The sequence below is a fragment of the Rutilus rutilus genome (genome assembly GCF_951802725.1).
Source record: "Rutilus rutilus genome assembly, chromosome: 6".
Classification (NCBI taxonomy): domain Eukaryota; kingdom Metazoa; phylum Chordata; class Actinopteri; order Cypriniformes; family Leuciscidae; genus Rutilus; species Rutilus rutilus.
The window spans coordinates 34,013,564-34,040,317 of NC_140214.1; the positions used below are offsets into that span (position 1 = coordinate 34,013,564).

Here is a 26,754-nt window from a genome sequence, read left to right on the forward strand (position 1 = left end):
TTTTTCACTCCTCCTCTCACTGCAGCCGCCTACTCTCGACTACATTTCAGGCGAGGCAAGGCGCATCTCAAACAAGCCTCTTGATATGGTTTGAGTGAGCACTATGCAACAAAGTATCGCGAGAGCGACGGTAAACCTTCGCCATAGTAGGGTTCGTATTTCGCTTCAAACTCAACATTCGCAATGATATGGAGCTCAGAGAGAGATGATGAGGAATAAGCTTAGGGAGATGGGAGTTCAGAACATTACATTAAAAGGGTTATTGAGCAGTGATAGGGTTCAGACTAGAATTCTTATGACTTTCTTAAGAGAAATAGGGGTTTTTAATAGGATATGAGGAAATGTAGTATTTAGGAGGGTTAAAAGTATACATATTGCTGTTGTCATGATTATAATAATAATAATAATTATTATTATTATAATTATAATTATTATATATTATTATTATAATAATTATAATTATAATAATAATTATTATTATAATAATGCTTTTCCATTCTATAATAATAATAATAATAATTATTATTGTTGTTGTTATTATTGTGCAGAATGACTGGGATGAGGTGTGTGTGAGTGGGGTAGGGGGATTTAGTCTGTAAACCTATTTTCTGGTTCACACTCCGGAGCAGAAGGTGGCGGAAATGTACCAATAAGCTGGATGCCAACCGCTGTAAAATAGTAAAAAGAAGAAGAAGAACATTCGCAATGCAGTATGGGAATGAAAATGGAAGGTGGGAGACAAGATAACACAAACTCTCGTTCTGTGGAGCTTTCATAGTTGCGCTGAAGAAAACTACACAATGCAAAGGGTGATTTTGTTTGGCAGTACTTTCAGAGCGATCGTGGCAGGATCAGCCGGACTCCATGCGCACTATTTTCTCTGTACGAGACATGAGAGTGTGAGCAGGACTCAGATTAGAAAACATTCTCAAGATCAACCCACTAACTATACAGGACACTTTAGCTTTTACAGCTTACCACACAGGACTCTCATCAATGTGTCTGGAGAAGACATGAATTCATTTCTTCAAGGGATAATAACCAATGACACAGCTCTACTGGCAGAGGATGCACTGCGTGCGATGTATGCACACATGCTCAATGTTCAAGGCAGGACACTGTATGACATCATAATTTACAGGTAATATGCTACATTGTTTTATCATATGTTTGAATTGTAAACTAGACACGGAATGTAATATTAATATATTTTTAGATGTGCTGGAATTTTGTAAATAAGACTAGTAAAATGTGGGCGTGACCTCAGCATTATCTCACTGTCCCACCCTGGACTTTTTGTTACTCTGCTCTTCTAAAGTGCTATTCTATATGTCAGTAAAGGCAATGTGATTTTAGCAGTTCATAAACATCAGATTATATTGATATATCCAAAGTGGCATACAAATGAGTGGTACAAACAGATGTGATTAATCCACATGAAGAAAACAGGTAGAAGTAAATAGCTAGCTCTATACCACATTTCAGTTGAATATATTATACAACCCTATTGGGTCTCTCTGTGTCAACTCAACCAGAGGACTGTCATGTCCAATTTGTTTTTTGCCCCAAGTTTGCATGCCTGTAACTCAAGAAGTATTAAAGATATCTTGATATCCTTTTAGATTCTGGTTCTTGTCACACCTTTCTTTTGGTTTACTATCTTCATTTTAAAGGCCACAAATGGTTAAAGGGATAGTTCACCCAAAAATGAAAATTCTGTCAGTAATTACTCACCCTCATGTTGTTCCAACCGCGTAAGACCTTCGTTCATCTTCGGAACACAAATTAAGATGTTTTTGATGAAATCTGAGCCTTGTCTCACTCCTCCATAGGCTGCTAGGTGGCCCAAACTTGCTGGCCCAGAAAAGTTATTAAAGAGATCGTTAATATAGTCCAAGTGGCTACAGTGGCTCAATCTTAAGTATATCAAGCACGAGAATACTTTTTGTGCGCAAAAACAAACAAAAATAACGACTTTATTCTACTATTCATTTCCTTCTCTCTCGACCTCTAGTTGGTTCGCGTAGTGTTTTTGCGCAGCGTGTCTGTGTTACACGTCACCACGTAGGCTCACTATTGGCCGACGCTGGTCATGTGTGTGATGCGTGATGACGTGCAACACAGACGCGCAGCGCAAAAACACTACGAGGCCCAGAGAGAAGGAAATGAATAAATAGTGGAATAAAGTCGTTATTTTTATTTGTTTTTGCGCACAAAAAGTATTCTCGTCGCTTGATATACTTAAGATTGAGCCACTGGAGTCACTTGGACTATATTAACGATCTCTTTAATAACTTTTCTGGGCCAGCAAGTTTGGGCCACCTAGCAGCCTATGGAGGAGTGAGACAAGGCTCAGATTTCATAAAAAATATCTTAATTTGTGTTCCGAAGATGAACGAAGGTCTTACGCGATTGGAACAACATGAGGGTGAGTAATTACTGACAGAATTTTCATTTTTGGGTGAACTATCCCTTTAAATCCCAGCCATATGGAGATCTTAATGTATGGGGTGAATTGTCTCAAAATGATTAACACATGCATGCACAATTATCCATGAACTTAATAAATGTTGCAGATATGTTTTACTACCCACAACCAAATTCCTCCCTGTGTAAAATTCAGAATTAAATGAATGTGTTGCAATTTGTTATTTTGTATTAGTATATCATAATTTGCGCATGCAACAAAGAAGATGTGCATTTGTGGATCAGGTGACTCGTCCATTCATTGACTTCTTTTCTGAGTCAATCTTATCTGATTCATTTGGATTTTGAGACTTTCTTTTTCGTGGTTTTCAAGCATTTCACAACCCACACTCAAACAACTACCAGTGAATACGCCAGTGTTAATTATTAATGTGTGCACAACTACCCATCTTTGACAAATTCCCAAATGCACATTACTACATTTAAACTATTACTTTACAACTTGTGTTTTCAAAATCCGGAATTACACAAATGTGCAGCATTTTGTACAAATAGAGACATACTGTAGTTGTAAATACAAAACCTTGATTTTGTATTAATGTCGGTCAGAATTTGTGCATGCAGCAAGTAAGATGTGCATTTGTGAATCAGCTGACACCGGTACATTTATAGGTCCCTTTTAATGACTAACTCAAAGACAGTCCCTTGCTGCCACGTAGTGGCGTAACAATGTAACTGCACAGACTGACAGCCTGTCTATGTACAGAGACCATGATACTGGTGAAATATCAGCAAAAAAAAACTCATCCAGGCAGATTCGAGGATCAGAACTAACTGTTATACATATAACAATAGCCTAACAATCTTATTGTAAGGTTTATGTTCTGTTATTGTGGACCATTATTTTGTCATTCTCTTCAGTTAACATCACTTCCTGTTTCAACGCGGTTTAGTTTTGGTTACATTGGTTACTGAATGTGTTCTTGTTTTTGTGCCTGCTGACTACATCTTAATACTTATTTAGATAGCAATAAGTAAATAAATAAATGGCGATAATACCGCATATTTGCACTATTGAGCCACTCAAAATTACTGCAAGGGAAATTCCTTCACCACAACAACCCCTGATCCCCAAATGCATATCATCTTTGTCGCACATGAACATTATGATACACTAATACAAAAGAAAACATTTGTATTCACAAAGTGCCTTTATTTGTACAAATTGCTACACATTAATTTATTTCTGAATTTTGCACACACTAGTTGAAAGGCATTTGGTTGTGGATAGTACAACATATCTGCAACATTTATCAAGTTCATGGATAATTGTGCATGCATGTGTTAATCATTTTGAGACTAAATTCATGCCATATTAATGTGAGTAAATTGGTAAATTTTACACATTTTCAGTAGTCAAAAACCAAATGTGGGTCACTTTGAATACAGCTGATACTTTTTTCTTTCAAAGAGGAATATCTGAAGAACAAATAATGTTGAAACTAGAAATTTTTTTTTTTTTTTATCTTTCAACACAATTGCATAGAATATACCTGTGCCATAGATATTTTTTCCAACGTTTGCGTGCCTGTAACTGTAAAAGTATTAGTGATATCTTAATATCTTTCAAGATTCTAATCTATCTATAAATTCTGTCAGTCAGTCAGTCTGTGTGTCTGTATGTCTGTTATTCGCATATCTCTCGAACCGTTAGTCCGATGGATTCCAAACTTGACAGGTGTCTCGCTATGGGCACGAGTAAGTGCAGTGCCAAGTTGTGACGTTGTTTGGATTAGAAATGCAAAAGATATTGTTAAATATATCAGTAAAAGAAGCACTTAGAAGGTTGTGGTTTAAAAATAAACATTCTGACATTGGAGGGTTGTATCGGTCAAAGAAGCCCCAAGAAGGTTGTGGTTTAAAAATAAACATTCTGATAAACACTCTGTCAGCTACACTGTTTACTTCTGAATATTATATTTTATTCACGGCCATCATTTATAGTAACCTATTCACAAACTGTTTGCTCAAGCGTAGCATTTTTTCGGAGTTCACTGTGTAGCCTGCTCCCTGAATCATCGAGTTCACTGTGTAGCCTGCTCCCTGAATCGTCGAGTTCACTGTGTAGCCTGCTCCCTGAATCGTCGTGCTTATTCATTTGTGGGTGTTAACTGAATCTTTAAGCTGTTTACTTCTGTATATTATATCTATCTATAAATTACAGGAATGTCTTTCTGTTTGTGTGTGTGTGTTATTCGCATATCTCTCGAACCGTGCGAAGGATTTCAAACTTGACGGGTGTCTTGCTACGGGCATGACTACGTGCAGTGCCAAGTTTGACGTTGTTTGGATTAGAAATACAAAAGATATTGTTAAATATATATCGGTAAAAGAAGCACACACTGGCTTTTGCCGCTCTAGCCGTTGGCCACTCCCCCTCTCACACTGCACACTGAGTGAGCACAGTCCAGGACCAGAGACAGAGAGGGTCGAAGAAAGCAGCGGAGCTTAAGTAGCGTTTTCTCAGAGTTCACTGTGTAGCCTGCTCCCTGAATCGTGTAGTTCAATTTTCCACATTTATTGTATGTCATTATGTCAGTATCAGTATTTGCTTTCTACCATGCACAAATAAAAATGTCACTGAACTTTTGTTGTGTAATTGAAACAATGAGCACTCAAATACACCAAACCAACAATTACTTAAAACACACACAAAAACTGATTTTGCACGGGCACTTTGCACTGCTCCCTGAATCGACACGCTTATTCATTTGTGGATGTTAACTGAATCTGTAAGTCAGCTATGCTGTTTACTTCTGGATATTATATTTCATTCTGGTGCGCTTAATGTTATCGCTACTGTGTAATAGTAGCCTATGCTATTCACCAACTAAACATATCCTATTCAATGCGTTCACAGTCTCTTTCACGGGCATCATTTGTAGTAGCCTATTGACAACCTGTTTGCTCAAGCATAGCGTTTTCTCGGAGTTCACTGTGTGCTTTCTACCATGCACAAATAAAAATGTCTCTGAACTTTTGCTGTTTAATTGTAACAATGAGCACTCAAACACACCAAACCAACAATTACTAAAAACACACCAAAACTGATTTTGCACTAGTTCTTAATCAACTTTATAAAACTTAATAAACAGAGATATTGGGATGTCAATACGGTAACATGTAGTTACAAAAAGTATCAGCCGTATGCAGAGTGATCCACATTTGGTTTTAGTCTTCCAGAATCTGGCAGTAAGTTTTGGGAGTTCATTTTTAGTTCATCTCTCCAAAACGGACTTCGGGTAAGAGACTGAATAAAAATGAACTCCTAAAACTTACTGCCAGATTCTGGAAAACAAATTCTTCAGAAAAGTGGTAGTTCTGGAAAATGCTGGATACTAAAGGATTCCTGATGGTTTCACACTTAATTCTTCACCTTAATTCTGACCCTGCTGACCCAATGAGCATTTCAATTTAAATGGTCATGCCTTAACTGCAATTTCTAGTATTGCATTAGTATTGGATCCTTCTCATGGGCATTTAATAATTTAGTTAAATCTCTTTTTTGGCTTTAAGCTTTCATCTGTAAAAGAAAACGTGCCTAATAATTATGCACACCTGGATATAAGGCATTTTTAAGATTAAGTTATTAAGCTTTTTAAACAGCATTTTAAATTTTTTAGTTTTGTAAAGAAATTCATATGCAAGTACAGTTTATAATTAGCAACACAATTAATTTCAAGCCTTTAAGCAGAAGCTTTTAGTTCAAAAGGTTTTTAAGATCAGTAGAAGCATACATTCAGTCTGCGTGTTCAAACTTTTGACTGGTACTGGTGTAGATATGAATATTCATTTTAGATATTGAACCACTTCTAGAGTCATCTCAATGTGGAAAAAGGGGTTTGGATAAATGTTTTGGAATTGGTAAAATTAGCCTGAAAAAAAAAGAAAGATCAGAAAATTAACGTGCCTAATAATTCTGCACGCACTGTACACACAGAAACACATTTACTGAATAAAACTGAATTTGCTTCAACAGAGGAAATGATTGGATTACTAATAGTCCATGAGCCAGGGCCCCAAATTTGGTCCATCGGTATCATCTGGGGGGACAAAGTCTCATAGTGATTTTTGGCAAGGTATACACCCCTAGTACTAGAAAAATCACGATAGCAGTGCAGGGGTGGTAGCGAAATCACTTTTTTCAGCTCATGAAGTTACTAACCCCCTAAGATAAATTCTGTTTTTGAAGTCTGGTGTATATCTGGTTTAGGCTCATGCTAGGGATATTGTCAATATTCTATAATATGGTGCTTGGTATCGTTGGAAAGGGGACGTTTTAGGCTTTCATTTAAGCCCAGTACTGAATCTGTCTGACAAACACAGAGGTCACGTGACTTCTTTAAACCAGAAATAACACACATTTTTTTCACAATTTCCTCCTAAACTGTATGCTTTATTTTATCCCTGTGGCATGAAAGAACACCACGGACACAAAACTCAACAACTTCAATACTCAAGGCACTCTGATGACTCAGAAAATGTATAATATACCCATACTATTTATTTGTGAGAGCCTTAAATTAGACTTGTGCAGCCAGCACAAGTCTTCAAAATAGAATAGAGCCAATAGAATGGACAAATAGGATGGAGACCTATTAGTTGTAAAAGTCAATAAAGAAACAGGTTGTAAAGTGAATATATTTAATCAAAGACTGGTTTGTATGTTGATGTCCATTATTTTATTATCTAATCATCATCATTTTCCATGTCGTCCTCGTCTTCTTCATCTGAACTTTCTACACAGAAAGTCACCTGGTTTTCACACTCTGTCAGTTTACACATGTCTGTGCATCTGAGGCCATTTGCAAGACACACATCGTGGGAGTGAACATTTTTTTGTGCAGTTGCAGTCGAGTAGATCCAGGACAGCTTCAGGTGCTGGCTGGCCTTCCATCCAGTGCATCACCAACTGTTCACCTTCCTCCTCTGTCTCCATCTTCCATCCTCTGCCAACAGGGCTTGGCACTTGTGGGTCCTTTTCTAAACATCTTTTCCAAATACCAGCCTGATAGTTAGCTCGCAGTGTGTGTTGCCTCAAGCTATCCTTGCACGGTGGGAGTTGATGACTCTCGATTTCACCTTTCTTTGCACAGAAAAGGTGGTACCTGAGCTTGTTGATCATGGTGGTTGATGCTTTTGGGGCGTAGAGTACACATGTAAATGCCTCCAGTTTGTTGCTCAGTTCTGGTGAGAGGTCCCATTCCTGGCCCAACTTCAAGAATGTGTCTTGTGTTTCTTTGTTGTTCATCAGGAGTGTAAGTGCCCTTGTCTTCCCTTTGCCTGCAAAAGCGCTTACAGTGTCACATCCTGTGTAGGCGTGCAACCCAATGAGAGCCCGACAAGTGTCCATGCCAACAGTGGCTGCAACCTTCCTGATAGCTACCAGCCTTGTACGGGTTCTTGTGCCACACTTCAGGAACAATGGGGCCTCAATCTTGTCACAGAATGCTAAAGACATGATAAAGACATCTGTGTCTTCTGAACAGATAACTATAGATTGGTATCCCTCTCTTGCGGCATGGAGAAGTAGTCGTCCATCTGCTTCTTCTTGTTGACATTGAAGAGTTGACACCTCCTCACTGTCTTGATATGTGATTCTGTAACATTTGTCAATCACATTTGCATATAGAATCTTCTCCTGTAGCTTTTCTCTGTATTCTGGCTTCCTCCATTCATTCACTTCCTCCATTCATAACCCCGATCAACCTGACAATCCATTTCAGGATTTGGCCATCCTGACATGCCTGTCACACACGATTGCGTTTCCTAACACCAGATATCCACCTTCAAATACAAGATAAAAATGTTTCGTCTGCATGCTTTGACGTGCAAGTAATTAGCCACAATGCCCCGATTGCAGCAACTTTCATTTTTATTACATATATATTTCATGCCAATTTCCCAGGAAGAGACGACATGGGATGCAAACAGTGCTTTATTTGCAAATTGTTTATGTAAAATTCCAATTTAGCATTAAATTCATGGATGAAAACAGCTAATGTTTAATGTAAAGAGTGCAAATTTTTAGAGAATAGCATGTGCTAAACATAAAACAGACCTTCTGAATGTATGCATTAATATAACTCTTTTTTTTTTTTTTGTTCAGTTTAAAAGGAAACCCAAATGGACTTAATGGTGTACTTCTGGAGTGTGACAGCATTGTACAGGAATCCATTATGCGGCTTCTGAAAGTCTACAAGATACGTCGCAAAGTAAACATAAGCTTGTGTCCTAGTCTCTCGCTATGGGCTCTATTACCTCGGAATAAAGATGCAGTGCTGGGAAAGCCAAAGCCAGAAGTTACTGCAGCAGAGAAAGTGTTAGTATTGGAGAAAGACCCAAGAACTGAACTCATGGGCTGGAGAATGATCACCAGTTGTCAGGACAATCTACATGAGATTGTCTCTGCTTGTCAACAGGGCAACACTGAAGAATACCACAGACATCGCTATAAAAATGGTATTAAACGCTTTGAATTATTACTTGGATAAACTGAACCTGACAATCTTAACTTGTTGCATTTGTTAGTTATTGATAGTCTACATTGTTTTGAAGTTAAACATGCAGTAATTCTCTGTCTTATGTATAAGAGCTTAATGACCTCAAATGAATTAGTTTGACATACATACACTACCAGTGAGAAGTTTGGACACAACAACTTATTATTAGTATTATTATCATTATCATTCTTTGTACTTTTTACATAGAATAATAAAGACCTCATTACATAATGAAATTACGTAGTGACAAAATGTTAAACAGATCTAATATTTCAGCTTCTTCAAATTCCTTTTGTCTAGATTACAGCTCTGCACATTGTGGGTTTTTTCTCAACCACCTTCATGAAGCGGGGTGATCTTGAATGCTTTTAACACTTACAAGTTTTGTAAACAAATTCATTTGCAAGTACAGTTTATAATTATCTACTCAATTAATTTCAAGCCTTTAAGCAGAAGCTTTTAAGCTTTTAAAAGGTTTTTAAGATCAGTAGAAGCATACATTCAGTCTGCGTGTTCAAACTTTTGACTGGTACTAGAGTAGATATGTATATGCATTTTAGATATTGAACCACTTTTAGAGTCATCTCAATGTGGAAAAAGGGGCTTAATTCATGCTATATCATTTTTTTTTTTCCTGATATTGATGGTAATATTAAAATGTTAATATTCATCTTAAGTAATTCTCTACCTCAACAAAGTTTATATGGATATTTTTTGGTAATGATAATAATAGCATTTTGCCTGTTTTAAATGTTTAACGGTTGCACTTTAATTTACAGTTTGTGTACTTACAGTATACACTACCAGTCAAAAGTTTTGGATCGGTAATATTTTTATATTTTTTTAAAAGAAGTCTCTTCTGCTCACTAATTAGGCTGCATTTATTTGATTTAAAAATACACACAAAAAAAAACAGTAATATTGTTAAATATTATGACAATTTAAAATAACTGTTTTCTATTTTAATATATTTTAAAATGTGATTTATTCCTGTGATCAAAGCTGAATTTTCAGCATCATTCCAGTCTTCAGTCACATGATCCTTCAGAAATCATTCTAATAAGATGATTTGATGCTCAAAAAACATTCCTTATTATTATCAATGTTGAAAACAGTTGTGTACAATTTTTTTTTTTCAGGATTCTTTGATGAATAGAAAGTTTAAAAGAACAGCATTTATTTGAAATAGAATAGTTTGTAACATTATAAATGTCTTTAATTCATCCTTGATGAATAAAAGTATTGATTTTGATTAGTATTGAAAAAAAATCTTACTGACCCCAAACATTTGAATGGTAGTGTTTAATAATAAATGCTATTCTTTCGAATTTTCTATTGTGGGGGTGGTGTGGCGCAATGGATAAGACACATGCCTTTGGTGTGAGAGACCTGGGTTCGAATCCACTGTGAGACACCAATGTGTCCCTGAGCAAGACACTTAACCCCTAGTTGCTCCAGAGGCGTGCGACCTCTGACATATATAGCAATTGTAAGTCGCTTTGGATAAAAGCGTCAGCTAAAAATGAATAAATGTAAAAATGAATAAATGTATTCAACAAAGAATCCTGAAAAAAAAAGTAAATAACTGTTTTCAACATTGATAACAATGAGAAATGTTTCTTGAGAATCAAATCATCATAATAGAATGATTTCTGAAGGATCATGTGACTGAAGTAATGATGCTGAAAATTCAGCTTTGATCACAGGAATAAATTACACTTTATTATATATTTTAATTGTTGTAAAATGTAATAATATTTCATAAATAAAATAAAATAAACGCAGCCTTGGTGAGCAGAAGAGACTTCTTTTAAAAACATTAAAAATGATCTTACCGATCAAAAACTTTTCACTGGTGGTGAAGAAAGTACTGGTTAATATAAGGTAACTACATTGTTAAGGTTAGGTTTAGGGGGAGGGTCAGTGTTAGTACCTAATTATTACCCAGTTATTGTAATAGCTAACTATAATAAGTACATGGGGAGCAGGACTGTAAAATAAAGTGCTACCTGTTTAACTATTGAAAAATGATATTCAAGAGTTTGCACACCCTTTGTAATTAATCCTGTAATTTAATTAATTTCTATAGGACTACCTGAAGGTGTCAGAGACTTTCCGCCAGGTGAGGCCCTTCCACTGGAGTCTAATCTTGTTTACATGCAGGGAATTAGCTTCAGCAAGGGATGCTACATCGGACAGGAACTAACAGCAAGAACTCACCACACCGGTGTAATAAGGAAGCGCCTAATGCCTGTTACCATGTCTGCTCCAGCTGAGAACCTGGACCATGGGGCTGCTCTTGAGACTGAGGGGGGCAAACCAGCAGGGAAATACAGGGCAGGAATCGACAGGCTGGGACTTGGCCTTATACGCTTGGCTCATGCCAAAGAGTCACTCAAACTTAAATCCTCTGGTAATACGACGGTGACTTTACAGGCTACTGTGCCTGACTGGTGGCCAAAAAACACTGAAGATAAATGAATCGGAAACACTAGTAAGGTCTACCAGACAGCTTCAATTTTAATGCAGATAATATTTATTTAGAGATTACTTAAAATGTTTAATATAATACATTTTACACAAAAATCTGTTGACAGTGTCTTGATTAACACCTTGTAATAAAATGTATTTCAAAAATGTTTTATTGTTCATTTTCTAAAGCAAATCACATCATGGATGTAAAGCAACCTATTCTTATTTGAAAAACCGGACTGTCAAATAGCCAGAACAGAGTAAATTTTTTTTTTCTTCTGTCGTTGCAGAGAATAAGCATATATGAATACATCTTTATCACAACTCATTTATTTATAGGGGTGAGTGGGGTAAGATGCCCCTTTAATCTAGTAAACTAATTCTGTCATGTCATCTTATCAGAAAGGACCAAACATATACAGTTGCCGATAGATACACATTGAAATGGTGTTTTGAACAAGCAAATTTATCTTGGTCTTTGCATATTAATTGCATATTACACGTTGATGAATTGCCCGTGTATAAAGACCATGTAAATTAAATTATTGGGCTACAAATTATACTGTAGTCATGGATAAAGCATCCTTCCTGCAAGAGTTCAGTTCCAACCCTGCTCCAACTGCCTGTAATTATCAAGCATTCCTGAAGATCTTAATGAGCTGCTCCAGGTATGTTTGATTAGGATTGAATTTGGATCTGAACTTTGCAGGGAGGCAGATCTCCAGCAACAGGATAAGACATTGTTGGCGTAAACAATGACTACAGTACATTTGAAACCACATACTTTCTGAGTAGGTTATTTATTTGAAATAATAATTTCATGACTTTTAAAAAAGTATGTTCTGTAGAATGAACTTGCATGGTATAAATGTAATCCAGATGTAGTACAATCATCATGTTGTCATTGTCATGTGATCTATCAGTGTCAGTTGCATCGGTTCACTGCCATTACAATTCTTCTCCCATGGCCACATGGATAGTAAAGTGTCCATTGGATTCACACAAGCACACTCTGGAAGTTTTTAGTTTGGTTTAAAACAAAAATTCCCCTATCCAACAATTACATTTACAAAAAGAGACATTAGCTTTACATTAACAGCTCTTTCATATGCAGCACTTTAAGATTATTGAAAAACACTACTGAAAGTAAAATAATTCCATCTGCTGAAAAGTTGGACGTTGACACCCTTTGTTCAGTTTGTTAAGTTAATAACTCAATATTTTGTCACCTTGGAATTATACGATTTTCTATCTGACATTTTTGTAAAAATTGAGTTATTCACATATTCTTACTCTGTAGATAGAAACGTTTGTTTTCTAAATAAAATACACAACATAAAAAACAAAAAAACAATGTTAATAAGTTGTCACAAAGTCGAATGGAATGCAAAAACTTTGAAGCACAATATCTCAAAACTGCTCAGAATGCAGATAGAACCTTATAATTCCAAGGAGACGATTTGTTATGATACTTTTATTATGACAGCATAAACAACAATGAAAACACAAATATGCTGTTAAAATAATTTATTAAGACATTTGCCATAGTTGATCTTCCACATACAGTATAGTTATACAATTGTACGAACAGCCTCTCTGATCTCCTGAAGCAGTTCCTCAGGTTTGAAGCTCAGAGCTGAAGGGTCCAGTCTCTTAAAGTCTTCATTGCCAAGCATGCTTTCAAATATCTGCAATACTCTCTGGAGGTCAAAGGCTGCATGGTGAGGGCCTAATGCACACAGACTTTCTGCAAGGAGGTCTTGGCAATTATCTGCATTTCTGGGACATGAATTCAAAAAGGATATTCGAGTATTTGCAATGGTCTTAAGGAAAGAGGCAAACTCCCCATAATCGATTCCTGTACATGATTTCATGATCACCTGCAATAGAATATAAATTAATGTATTATCGCAGGAATTCAAAAAATATGTTTACAGTGGCCAAAAATACCTGGCTTAAGATTGACACGGTAATGCTTTACAATAAGGTTTCATTAGTTAATGTATTAACTAACATGAACTAACAATGAGCAATACATTTGTTACAGTATTTATTAATCTGTTTTAACATTAGTTAATAAAAATACAGCCGTTTATTGTTTGTTCATGTTAGTTCACAGAGCATTAACTAATGTTAACAAATACAACTTTTGATTTTAATAATTTATTTGTAAATGTTGAAATTAACATGAACTAAGATTAAGAAATGCGGTAGAAATGCTGTTCATTATTAATTCATGTTAAATAATGTACATTTATTGTAAAGTGTTACCCTTGACACACCACACTTAATTGTGTTATCACATTTATTCTTGTTTAATTTGTTTGGGCATGTTTTGGTTGTCAAACATTGTGAAGCACGTCCAAAATTGTTAAAAAAAGTAGAGTGAGGTTAGTTCTAAGGATCATTTGTTTGCAGATGCTATATGGCCAGCACAACCATTGGAAGACGACGCTGCTGTTACCTGTACATGTGAGTGTTTTTAATAGGACTTGGGAAGGTGTCTTGTGTTTCTCTCTCTTGTTTTTACTCTCAAGCTGTAATTGCTCACAGTGGCCTGTTGTATAAAGCTAGCTGAACAAACTCTGGGAGTAGGTTTAGAGTTGACAAAACCACACAAATCAGGTTCAGCAGGTTCACAACACTTGGTATAACCTTTCTCTGTCAACTCAGGGTTTAACTCTGAAGCGTTCATCTGAAAGTGTCACATGTGCAGCAAACAGTCAATCACACAGAACATGGAGCGCATCAGTTTGATTGACCCCTCGCGAGAGCTGCGCAATTCACTTCTCTGTTGAAAATTAAGAGATTATGAAAGATATCACGACTATAAATGCATTTACAAGGCAGAGATAAACACTGCTGCTGCAGAGAAAGTTTGAGAAGGCAGTTGATCATATAACTATATCAATGCAAGTGAATCAACTTAATTTAAATCATTTATATAGGTTCACAAAGAGCTCAAATATTAATATATTAAAACTAGTTTTTATATGTATATTCATATATATTTTAATGCAAAGTTGAATATTAATTGTCAATTCATATAATAACTATATGAATAGGCTATATTATACAAATTATAAATAAATATAATTCATATAATATAAATATAATAAATAATTAGCAGCAAAAAAATTGGCAGTTTTGTGTCTAAAATCACAAAATTACTCATTTTCAATATAAAATGTGATTGTGGACTGGATTTTTTTTCTTCACTCAAGGCGAGGAGGATTCGGAGGATCCTGGATCTGGGTGGATTGGGAGAAACGGCGAAGTGTGGTTTTCCACCAACGCGGAGACAACTCCCTTTCTTCAGCCTGCCAGAGGCGTGACTCCAGGGCTGACGCGCTATGCCATCACAAGGCATAGTCATACATGTTTGTATGACTGTACAAACATGTATGTGTTGACGCAAGTCATGCTGACAATAAGGTCAATCATCTCCTCCGTAAAAAACAGATTGAACACGGAATCCATGTTCTGGACCCTTGCGAAGGCATAGCACGTCGGCCCTGGAGTCACGCCTCTGGCAGGCTGAAGAAAGGGAGTTGTCTCCGCGTTGGTGGAAAACCACACTTTGCCGTTTCTCCCAATCCACCCAGATCCAGGATCCTCCGAATCCTCCTCGCCTTCAGTGGAAGCTAGAGAGGATGATGAGGGTGCCACATCCAAATCAGGATCTGACTCTCCTGAGTCTGTGGTGCTTGCTGCTCTTCTCACCATCAAATGACCAGCAGGCTTGCATGCACGCGTTTAAATCCACTTGCTTTGTTTTTGTTTAGTCTGCATTTCTCACACTGTAAAAAATGAATCATGAGTCTTGTAATTTTCATTAAAAAAATTGAGGTGATCATTAAAAATATTATGTATATTTTATTAAGAAAATTGTGGTTAGGGTTTTATTGAAAATATTGAGAAAATTTCACTAATAACACCAAGAGATGCATTTTCCTATTTTTTTTAAGGAAACATACACAATTTTAAGGCTTGAATTGAGGAACTGATAAACCTCATAAAATTAAGGAAAAGGGGCTACCTATTTATTTTAAGAGAATTAGCTCATTTATGCGGTTTTATTTAGAGACACCATTGTTTGTTCCCAGCATGCTTTGCACATGGCTGGAAATGGAGAGTAAATCTTGAAATTAAGTGTTATTTCATGTGTTTTTGAGTAAAGGGAAACATCTGTTAATGTTTAATGTTCAGGTATGTTTGACATTTGAAAGAGTTTATATTATGTTAAAGTTTTGATCGTTACCATTGTGCAGAAGAGTAGGGCTTATGGTTAGGTTGTGAATAACTGCATTTATTTAATATTATGAACCATATTGTTATATACATATAGCAATAACTCTGCTAATGATAGTGCAGTAACAAGTTTGATTCTGTGCTGTTCTAGCAGTATGCGGTCTTTTTATAAAACAATATATCTCAAAGTTAAATATAAACAGGTCATATCCATTCACTTAACTTCACACAATTTTGAGAATAAAAAATACTTCAAGTAAAAAAGCACATTTTCACTAAAAAATTGTGCATCATAGACTAAATAAATTAGGGCGTTTTACATGATTTATTCAGGTAGATTCCATGAATGAAATCAAGCTTTAACTACTCAAAAATATTATGTGTAATATTGTTACCATAATTTTTTTAAGTAAATAGCAGTAACATTTTTTACAGTGCACCATCAAAAGGCAGCAGATGCATAAATACACTTACTTTGTTTTTGTTTACTCCATGTAGTTCTGAGAGCTGAGGTGCATATTTTGATTTTCTCAGACGCATCAAGGTGAGTTCACACACACACACACACACACACACACACACACACACACACACACACACACACACACACACACACACACACACACACACACACACACACACACACACACACACACACACACACACCTTCTGTTTTTGATTGTTAGGGAGGGAAGCTTTTGTAATTTTACAAAATTATCTGAATAAACAGGTTAGTATTTAAAATCAGTTAGATTTGTTTTATTTATTTTGGCTTACCCCCTTCCAAAGATTATGCTCTCTGTTGCTTCTTTATTTAGTTTTTTTTTTCTTAATAAGTTTATTTCTTGCACTATAAAAGTGTTTGGGTGTTTCGAAGTGTTGGAAGTGAGAGTAGGGACTCCAGCTTTCCTGTGCTCCTCCCTGTCCTAATCTAGTTGATGGAATCTGCAAGCTGCTCCACGTCAATGTCAAGAGGAGCCAGTATTTAAGCAGGACCAGAGAGAGATTCCCAAGAAGAGGGTGAGAGTGTTGAGACATTGCCAGTCCTAGAGTGTTGCTCTTATTTATGTGTCTTAATCTTCAATTTGATGTTGTAGCTATAGTGTGCAGCTTTGTTATACAGTATATGTTGTGTCATTTGCCCACTATTGAGTGAAGAAGCAGTAGGGAGACGGGAGCCATTTTCTTCTGTTCTCATTTTCTCCTTTTTGTGCTATTTAGGAAGCAAGGTAACAGTTATGTTGTTTATTTGCCTTTGTTTCTACAGGTTAATTACTTTCTACTATCAGGTAGTGATCTTTTGTTTGTTGTTCTGGCCTTGCCCACCTCTTTTTTGTTGGAATTGTTAAGTTGGAACGCGCTGCTCTTGTGGTCAGTCGTATGATTGTCTGTAATAAAATGTCATATGCTTGGAATAATACGAATAAATTCATATTTAATTTCAAAATAGGAAAATAATGTTATATTTATTATTTCATTATTTAAATCTCATTTTTAAAAATAGGAAGCTAGACGCACGTACGCTATATTTGAAATGGTTTTCTGCCTTGCATTTTATCTCAAAAGGATGTTATTTTAAAAATAGGGAAATTAGCAGAAACAAGTTAATGCAGCCTCTTATTTACATGAGTTGTAAATAAGCTGAAAAATAAAGCTGCTTGGTTTGTGTTTTTTTTTCCTCTCCTTGAACTGCCACCTTACCGTGGTGGAGGGGTTTGAGTACCCGAATGACCCTAGGAGCTATGTTGTCTTGGGCTATATGCCCCTGGTAGGGTCTCCCAAGGCAAACAGGTCCTAGGTGACGGGTCAGACTAAGAGCGGTTCAAAAACCCTTATGATGCAAAAAAAAAACGAGGACCATGACGTTGCCCGGTATGGCGCAGCCGGGGCCCCACCCTGGAGCCAGGCCCGGGGTTGGGGCTCGTATGCGAGCGCCTGGTGGTCGGGCCTCCCCCATGGGGTCCGGCCGGGCTCAGCCCGAAGGAGCGACGTGGGGCCACCCTCCCGTGGACCCACCACCTGCAGGAGGGACCGTAAGGGGCCCTAAGTGGATTGGGCGGCGGTCGAAGGTGGGGGCCTAGACAACCCGATCCCTGGACGTGGAATCTAGCTCTAGGGACATGGAACGTCACCTCTCTGGCGGGGAAGGAGCCTGAAGTTGTGCGTGAGGTTCAGAGATTCCGACTAGAGATAGTTGGGATCACCTCTACGCACGGCTTGGGCTCTGGAACCACACTCCTCGAGAGAGAATGGACTCTTCACCACTCTGGAGTTGCCCATGGTGAGAGGCGGCGGGCTGGTGTGGGTTTGCTTATAGCCCCCCAGCTCAGCCGCCATGTGTTGGAGTTCACCCCGGTGAACGAGAGGGTCACTTCCCTGCGCCTTCGGGTCGGGGATAGGTCTCTCACTGTCGTTTGTGCCTACAGGCCAAGATCCCGGAGGGAGTCTGGAGATATTGAGTCCGAGTGGACCATGTTCTCCACCTCCATTGTCAACGTGGCCACTCGGAGCTGTGGCCGCAAGGTCTCTGGTGCCTGTCGAGGCGGCAATCCCCGAACCCGGTGGTGGACACCGGAAGTAAGGGATGCCGTCAAGCTGAAGAAGGGGTCCTATCGGGCCTGGTTGGCTTGTGGGACTCCTGACGCAGCTGATGGGTACCGACGGGCCAAGCGGACTGCAGCCCGGGTGGTTGTGGAGGCAAAAACTCGGGCCTGGGAGGAGTTCGGTGAGGCCATGGAGAAGGACTATCGGTCGGCCTCGAAGAGATTCTGGCAAACCGTCCGGCGCCTCAGGAGGGAGAAGCAGTGCCCTACCAACGCTGTTTACAGTGGAGGTGGGCAGCTGTTGACCTCGACTGGGGATATCACCGGACGGTGGAAGGAATACTTCGAGGATCTCCTCAATCCCGCCGTCACGTCTTCCATTGAGGAAGCAGAGGCTGAGGGCTCGGAGGCGGACTCGTCCATCACCCAAGCTGAAGTCACCGAGGTAGTCAAGAAACTCCTCGGTGGCAAGGCACCGGGGGTGGATAAGATCCGCCCTGAGTACCTCAAGTCTCTGGATGTTGTGGGGCTGTCTTGGCTGACACGCCTCTGCAGCATCGCGTGGCGGTCGGGGACAGTGCCTTTGGACTGGCAGACCGGGGTGGTGGTCCCTCTTTTCAAGAAGGGGGACCGGAGGGTGTGCTCCAACTATAGGGGGATCACACTTCTCAGCCTCCCTGGGAAAGTCTATGCCAGGGTACTGGAAAGGAGAATCCGGCCAATAGTAGAACCTCGGATTCAGGAGGAACAGTGTGGTTTTCGTCCCGGTCGTGGAACACTGGACCATCTCTATACCCTCTACAGGGTGCTGGAGGGCTAATGGGAGTTTGCCCAACCAATCCACATGTGCTTTGTGGATTTGGAGAAGGCATTCGACTGTGTCCCTCGCGGCATCTTGTGGAGGGTGCTCTGGGAGTATGGGGTTCGGGGCCCTTTGCTAAGGGCTATCCGGTCCCTGTACGACCGGAGCAGGAGCTTGGTTCGCATTGTCGGCAGTAAGTCAGACTTGTTCCCGGTGCACGTTGGACTCCGGCAGGGCTGCCCTTTGTCGCCAGTTCTGTTCATAATTTTTATGGACAGAATTTCTAGGCGCAGCCAGGGGCCGGAGGGGGTCAGGTTTGGGGACCACACGATTTCATTTCTGCTCTTTGTGGATGATGTTGTCGTGCTGGCCTCATCAGACCAGGACCTCCAGCATGCACTGGGACGGTTTGCAGCCGAGTGTGAAGCGGCTGGGATGAGAATCAGCACCTCCAAATCCGAGGCCATGGTTCTCAGTCGGAAAAGGGTGGTTTGCCCGCTTCAGGTTGGTGGAGAGCTCCTGCCTCAAGTGGAGGAGTTCAAGTATCTTGGGGTCTTGTTCACGAGTGAGGGAAGGATGGAACGGGAGATTGACAGGCGGATCGGTGCAGCTTCTGCAGTAATGCGGCCCCTGTACCGGTCTGTCGTGGTGAAGAAGGAGCTGAGCCGCAAGGCAAAGCTCTCGATTTACCGGTCAATCTACGTTCCTACTCTCACCTATGGTCATGAGCTGTGGGTCATGACCGAAAGGACAAGATCCCGGATACAAGCGGCCGAATGAGCTTTCTCCGCAGGGTGGCTGGGCGATCCCTTAGAGATAGGGTGAGAAGCTCGGTCACTCGGGAGGAGCTCAGAGTAGAGCCGCTGCTCCTCCACATCGAGAGGGGTCAGCTGAGGTGGCTCGGGCATCTTTTCCGGATGCCTCCTGGACGCCTTCCCGGGAAGGTGTTCCGGGCATGTCCCACCGGGAGGAGACCCTGGGGAAGACCTAGGACACGCTGGAGAGACTATGTCTCCCGGCTGGCCTGGGAACGCCTCGGTGTCCCCCCGGAAGAGCTGGAAGAAGTGTCTAGGGAGAGGGAAGTCTGGGCATCCCTGCTTAGACTGCTGCCCCCGCGACCCGGTCCCGGATAAGCGGTAGAAGATGGATGGATGGATGGATGGATGGTTTGTGTTTTTAATGTTGTGCACAATAGCCTACATATTTAAAAAAATGTATATATATTGCTGCCACAATAACGGCCCATTTCAAATGTTTACGTGCTTTTTTCTCTTTCTCCTTTTTGTTCACTGAGGTGGAGTGGTGATGAAATATTGTTCTTGTAAATAATTTCCAGCATTTCAGTAATAAAAGTGTACATCTTTAAAATGCATGCAAATTACAGTGAAGTGCAACAGTTATCGTACGAACGGTGCTTGGCAGTGATCAAAAAGAAATAGTTAATTTTGAAGTGATATCTTCTTGTAAACTCAGAGATGTGGATTTGGACGGCAATTAAATTACCACAAGACCTTGGAGTTTGTCAAAAAACAGTAAGTAATTCGGCCGGTGATTTTTACGCAAGTGGTGGGAGAAAAACACTGACATTCTGGATTCGGATGGCAATAAAATCACCAACTAATCCCTGTAAATATACGACCCCATGAGAAACAATTACCGTCCGAATAGGGCTTTAAGAGTTCTTTTTGCACCACCAATATTTTAATGATTTAAAAAGGTTAAGGTCATGATTTCACAGTAGTACAACACTACACCATATGAGTATGTTACCACCATTTGTTGTCTTCTTCAGGGATCTGATAGAGAGTTTGGACCCAGAAACAGTGATGCATGATGTCAGACTTAACAACCTAGAGCCAAAAAATAAACACAGTTACCTGACAATGCTGATGCCAGCTGTCCATAGTATCACGCCATTCCTCAATTTCTCTCTGGACAGAAGAAAGTTCATCTTGCAGGAACTGCCACATGATGTCCAAATTACAGCCATTCAGCCAGTTATGATTGATGGAAATGGTATCCTCCTATTATTAAGAGATGCATTATCGAAACTGAGGTGGCAGGCTGGTCAAAGAAGGTTTTTTTAATATACTATGATAACTAGGGACTTTTGAGTGAAATAAGACCCAAGTTTCATTAGATTCACCCAAATACTGCTAGATATATAATACATTCTAGATATAACATACACTCACCTAAAGGATTATTAGGAACACCTGTTCAATTTCTCATTAATGCAATTATCTAATCAACCAATCACATGGCAGTTGCTTCAATGCATTTAGGGGTGTGGTCCTGGTCAAGACAATCTCCTGAACTCCAAACTGAATGTCAGAATGGGAAAGAAAGGTGATTTAAGCAATTTTGAGCGTGGTATGGTTGTTGGTGCCAGACGGGCCAGTCTGAGTATTTCACAATCTGCTCAGTTACTGGGATTTTCACGCACAACCATTTCTAGGGTTTACAAAGAATGGTGTGAAAAGGGAAAAACATCCAGTATGCGGCAGTCCTGTGGGCGAAAATGCCTTGTTGATGCTAGAGGTCAGAGGAGAATGGGCCGACTGATTCAAGCTGATAGAAGAGCAACTTTGACTGAAATAACCACTCGTTACAACCGAGGTATGCAGCAAAGCATTTGTGAAGCCACAACACGCACAACCTTGAGGCGGATGGGCTACAACAGCTGAAGACCCCACCGGGTACCACTCATCTCCACTACAAATAGGAAAAAGAGGCTACAATTCGCACGAGCTCACCAAAATTGGACAGTTGAAGACTGGAAAAATGTTGCCTGGTCTGATGAGTCTCGATTTCTGTTGAGACATTCAGATGGTAGAGTCAGAATTTGGCGTAAACAGAATGAGAACATGGATCCATCATGCCTTGTTACCACTGTGCAGGCTGATGGTGGTGGTGTAATGATGTGGGGGATGTTTTCTTGGCACACTTTAGGCCCCTTAGTGTGCCAATTGGGCATCGTTTAAATGCCACGGCCTACCTGAGCATTGTTTCTGACCATGTCCATCCCTTTATGACCACCATGTACCCATCCTCTGATGACTACTTCCAGCAGGATAATGCACCATGTCACAAAGCTCGAATCATTTCAAATTGGTTTCTTGAACATGACAATGAGTTCACTGTACTAAAATGGCCCCCACAGTCACCAGATCTCAACCCAATAGAGCATCTTTGGGATGTGGTGGAACGGGAGCTTCGTGCCCTGGATGTGCATCCCACAAATCTCCATCAACTGCAAGATGCTATCCTATCAATATGGGCCAACATTTCTAAAGAATGCTTTCAGCACCTTGTTGAATCAATGCCACGTAGAATTAAGGCAGTTCTGAAGTCGAAAGGGGGTCAAACACAGTATTAGTATGGTGTTCCTAATAATCCTTTAGGTGAGTGTATTTTCTAATAATATAAAAAGAATTACGATAGTACAAAAAAAATAACAAAAGCTTATACTATTAGTAGATTACTTCCATAACCCCGGTTCTCAGATAACAGAAGTGGGGTATCTACCATGGGAACAAATCAGGCGTGACCGACTGCGGAAGCTCCAATTAAACCACCAGACTGACAGACCAATCGCTACAGCGATCAGTGTGCCCCGCCTCCCTATTATATAACTCACTGCAGCCCGCTGTCGCATAATTCTCATGCGATTAATCGCGATTAAGCTTTTCACAACCCTACGTATTACCAATCAACTCCATCTGTGAACTGTTAAATGGTAAATCCAATAATGTTTCATCTTTACAGGAAAGAATGCGAGAATGACGCAGTAGGGGGCTACAGCCAGTTATATACTAAGGAGGTGGGACTCCCTGATCGTTGTAGCAATTGGTCTGTTAATCTGACAGACGTTCATGCCTGAGGTGCTCCCATAGTTTGAAATCATCTTCTGGAGTGTCCAATTTTGCTCCAGGAGGGCCACTATCCTGCAGAGTTTACCTCCAATCCTAATCAAACACACCTGAGCCATCTAATCAAGGTCTTCAGGATCACTAGGCTGCGCTCCACTTTGCTTTTGGGTCAATCCATCTCAAGTAGTCCGATTTTAGTTGCTTGACCATGTCTTTTTTTCCTCATTTTTTGAGTGATTACTTTTATGGTATTGCAAAACATCAGGTTTAACCACAGTGGCTGTCTTGTCAAGGCCCACAACAAATTTTGGGTTATATGGAAGTTTACAGAAACCTCATTATCTCAGTTCAGGATCATCAGCTCAGGTATTAGCTGCTTGAAACAAAAAAAATATCTCAGTGCACATTACATGGTACATGTACATACAGTATATACATATTTTGGACTTTAAAGAGACTCTAACATAAACACTTTTATAGAGAGTATAGAATGTATAAAACGTAATGGGCAGAAAAATGTACAATGACAATTTTAGTAACAATATACTATAAATACATATTTTGAGCCCTTAAACCACTCTTACCTCTAAACCTAACCGTAGCCATTTCTTTAAAATATATACAGTATAAAGAAAAACATAACAGACAAACATATGTAATCACAATTGATTTATTGCAAAAACGTCCAAATGACGAAGTTGCATTCGCAGTCTGTATATAATAGTTTTGTGTAAAGTATATTATACTATGGGTATTATTACCCATTTAAATTGGTAATCACTGAAAATCTTATCCAATGAGCCAATAAGCATTTGATATCCCAATGAGCCAATAAGCATTTGATATCCCTGACACAATCTTTTGTTGTAAAGCTTCTTGAGGCTGCAAATTTTGAATTTGTAAGTGCAGGATTTTATGTTTCCAGTCACTGCTGAGCATGGAGATGAAGATCAGTGATTAAAGGCTTGAATAATATGGGTTCTGAAGATTTGGATTTCAAATAAAATGTACTGTTTTCATGATCATTTTGTAGCGTTTTTGTGGTTTTGCAAAATTGTTGCAAATACTTTAAGCAATATTGTTCCTCCAAGTACATGAGACAGGACATTGGCCCTCCAGGACAAGGATTGGACACCCCTGTTCTAATACATCTTACATATTTGGACACCATTAAACCATTATTACTTACCAAATTGTAAACTTGATGATGCCAACCACTAGGTACAAAGATTATCTCCCCAGCTTCTTGAATGATCTCTAAAGGCTGACAGGCCTCTTCAAACTGTGCATACAGACCTTTGTCTTGAAGTACGGGTGCTGTAACATCATAGGCTAAGTTGCCATGACAGTCCCGGAGGAACTCCTCTTGGCCTGGAGGGTACAGGAGCCATTTCTTACGTCCGCAGATGTTGGCAGACCAACTGTAAGAGCGAAACACATCTGCATGGAAAGGTGTCCTAGAGGCAAGAACAAAAATGTTACTATAGACATCCAAAGGTGTGACAAGTAGCTCATCAAGTAACTAACTTGACATATTTCTGCAAATGCACACCAATTTATTTAAATTTAAAAAACAGTTAAATATACCAAAAAAATATGTTTAAGCACACACAATTAGTAAAGTACAATTAGTAAAATATTTTGCCTTTATAAAACAAACAAACAAATGTATAATTTGGCAAGGAGTGCACAAACTATATTATAATGCCTTATAATTACATTGGGGTTCAAAAGTCTGAGAACACTTGTGAAAATGCTTCTATAATTTTCCAATTTAATATAACACTTCATTACAAATACTATATATAATATATATATATATATATACTGTATATATATATATAAATGTGTATACCATATTTTTTAGTAGTTTGCCTGTCCTCGTTGTGCTTTAAAGTGTTAAGAGCGTTTTGTGTATTTCAATGGAATCTGAACTTTTGTGCCAATTACTTAGAAATAGTGCAGAATCATAAATATTTCTTCACTTAACATCATAATGTTCCTTTGTTGTACATTTAGGTTTTCAAAATACAAAAACTGACCAGACTTTCAACGTGGACACAGACTTTTATACCCAACTGTATGTGGACATTTATTCATACGGTACCATGACCCCTTAGGTCCCATGTAGACAAAACGATAATCATCCACTTCAGATGTGTCCCAATATTCATTCAGCCAATCAGAGGAGAAGTAAATTGGGTTCTTGTAAGTATTATGCTCAGGAAAGTTCCTAAAATGAACAAACATAGTTGACATGTAAACTTCCTTGATTTTACTACAACGTTTCCAAGCTAATCTTATTCATTCCATTCAAAACTACAACATGTTGTACAATAACCTAGGTTATATGCTTTTAAAGAGCTGTACCTCTGCATATGCCAGTCCTTTAAGTAAAGACATCCTCTGGGTGAAGAATGCCCATTCTGTATGTACTCCCTCCAGTACTGGATAAACTCCTTAAAAGGCATGATCTGCTTCGGGTTGGAATTGTATTCTTTTGCACTGCAGTTTGCAACAGGAACAGGAGTCTCATCTGTATAATAAAATTAGGCTATTTATAGTTATAACATATTAAGGACACAGTTTTACATAGGATATGCATTAGGATACATGATTTTTTATCATTTGGGTACTATTTTACAGCTTTTAAAAATTGATACTCACCAATACACAACAAAATGACATTACAATCTTTTAAATAAGTAAATTTAATAATCAGTTAAGTCAACAGCAATGCAAAATACATGTTTCAAATGAACATAGGGAAATGTTACATTTCTGTAATGTGCAGTCATCACTTTTTTTTTCTGTGGACAAATGGCAGAAGCAAAAAAAGATGTAAATAATAAATAAATAAAAACCAAAGTAAATCTATTTAAAATCAGGCCTGGTGGCTTCACGGGGATGGCTGGGTGCACCTTGCCCAGTTACTGTACTCATGATGAGCTTGTCCCTCCCTGAGAGTCCATATCTTACATTTTAGAGCTGGAACTTGTGACATGTTAATGCAAGTATAATAAAATATAATAGAATAGCATTCTTTGCTCACCAAATTCATGCAGAAGTCTTTGTAAATTTGGTTTTCCATCAACCGTGACCCAATTTTTTCTGCAGTTCCAATCTTCTGTGAATTTTTTGGAAAACATGCATGGTTGATTTGGAATCAGGTAGTTCTTGAAGAATTTCAAGTAAGGTGTTTCTCTCTCTAAGTACTCAATGAAATAAGAGGAGCAGTGCTGTTGATGGATCTGCCTGGGCATTTTGGCCAAACTGCAGCAATTATGAAAGGTTTCCCTATCCATGACATCTCAGAAAGGAGCTCAGTCTTGTTTATTCACTAACATGATATTTCCACACGTTATTCCATGCTTGATATATCATAATATTAAAAACAAAACCTAAATAACAATTTTAAGTTCAAGATAATATCAACATATAGCCAACAGATAGAACACATTTCAGTAGCCTCATTCCTTTCCGGTGACCTGTTTGCGTGGTTGTATTTAGGCCCAACTAATGTTTCGACGGTGCAACGTTCACGATAACGGGTAATTAAAATTTCGATACAAACCGATTAATGTTTTCTATATGCATACAAGTCGAACATAATAGTGTTTTTCTGCGCCAGGTTTGGAAATGGCTATCCAGTTGCCCACCCGGAAGAAAACGTGTGCACACTAACTCAGTGATTAACTCGAGTTCGTGCGTAAAGAGCTAACGTAAACAATGAGCTGTATAACAACAAAATAAAAAGTTCATTAAATATCAGTTAATCAGCTCTAAATAACTATAGTTCGATTTACTTAAATAGATATATATGA

At 38.8% G+C, this 26,754-nt stretch overlaps 2 protein-coding genes and 1 long non-coding RNA gene across 3 annotated transcripts in view; 2 read left to right on the forward strand and 1 right to left on the reverse strand.

The window, feature by feature from the left end:
* The window catches only part of LOC311292113, an 843,631-nt gene that overhangs the window by 58,316 nt on the left and 758,561 nt on the right, over positions 1-26,754 (forward strand). The gene's annotated exons all lie outside the window — the stretch shown is intronic.
* iba57 (iron-sulfur cluster assembly factor IBA57) lies at positions 632-11,622 on the forward strand. The gene is made up of 3 exons (XM_084411685.1): positions 632-1,141; positions 8,597-8,949; positions 11,080-11,622. Exons 1-3 carry the CDS (start codon positions 801-803, stop codon positions 11,469-11,471), a joined length of 1,086 nt encoding a protein of 361 aa, XP_084267811.1. The 5' UTR covers positions 632-800; the 3' UTR covers positions 11,472-11,622.
* On the reverse strand, positions 12,975-26,617 carry jmjd4 (jumonji domain containing 4). Its single transcript, XM_084410879.1, has 6 exons — positions 25,983-26,617; positions 25,301-25,466; positions 25,038-25,163; positions 24,120-24,387; positions 20,936-21,082; positions 12,975-13,342 (listed from the first exon to the last, which is right to left on the reverse strand). The coding sequence occupies exons 1-6, from the start codon at positions 26,233-26,235 to the stop codon at positions 13,034-13,036; spliced, it is 1,269 nt and encodes a 422-aa protein (XP_084267005.1). The 5' UTR covers positions 26,236-26,617; the 3' UTR covers positions 12,975-13,033.

Bases quoted from the DNA above. Each gene is read 5' to 3' on its own strand.
- iba57 (XM_084411685.1), top strand. From the start codon at position 801: ATGCAAAGGGTGATTTTGTTTGGCAGTACTTTCAGAGCGATCGTGGCA. The intron at 1,142-8,596 runs GTAATATGCTAC...TTTTTTGTTCAG, and splicing joins TATGACATCATAATTTACAG to TTTAAAAGGAAACCCAAATG. The intron at 8,950-11,079 runs GTATTAAACGCT...TAATTTCTATAG, and splicing joins CAGACATCGCTATAAAAATG to GACTACCTGAAGGTGTCAGA.
- jmjd4 (XM_084410879.1), bottom strand. From the start codon at position 26,235: ATGGATAGGGAAACCTTTCATAATTGCTGCAGTTTGGCCAAAATGCCC. The intron at 25,467-25,982 runs GTGAGCAAAGAA...TTTATTATACAG, and splicing joins AAGACTTCTGCATGAATTTG to ATGAGACTCCTGTTCCTGTT. The intron at 21,083-24,119 runs GTAAGTAATAAT...TCTTAATAATAG, and splicing joins ATCATCAAGTTTACAATTTG to GAGGATACCATTTCCATCAA.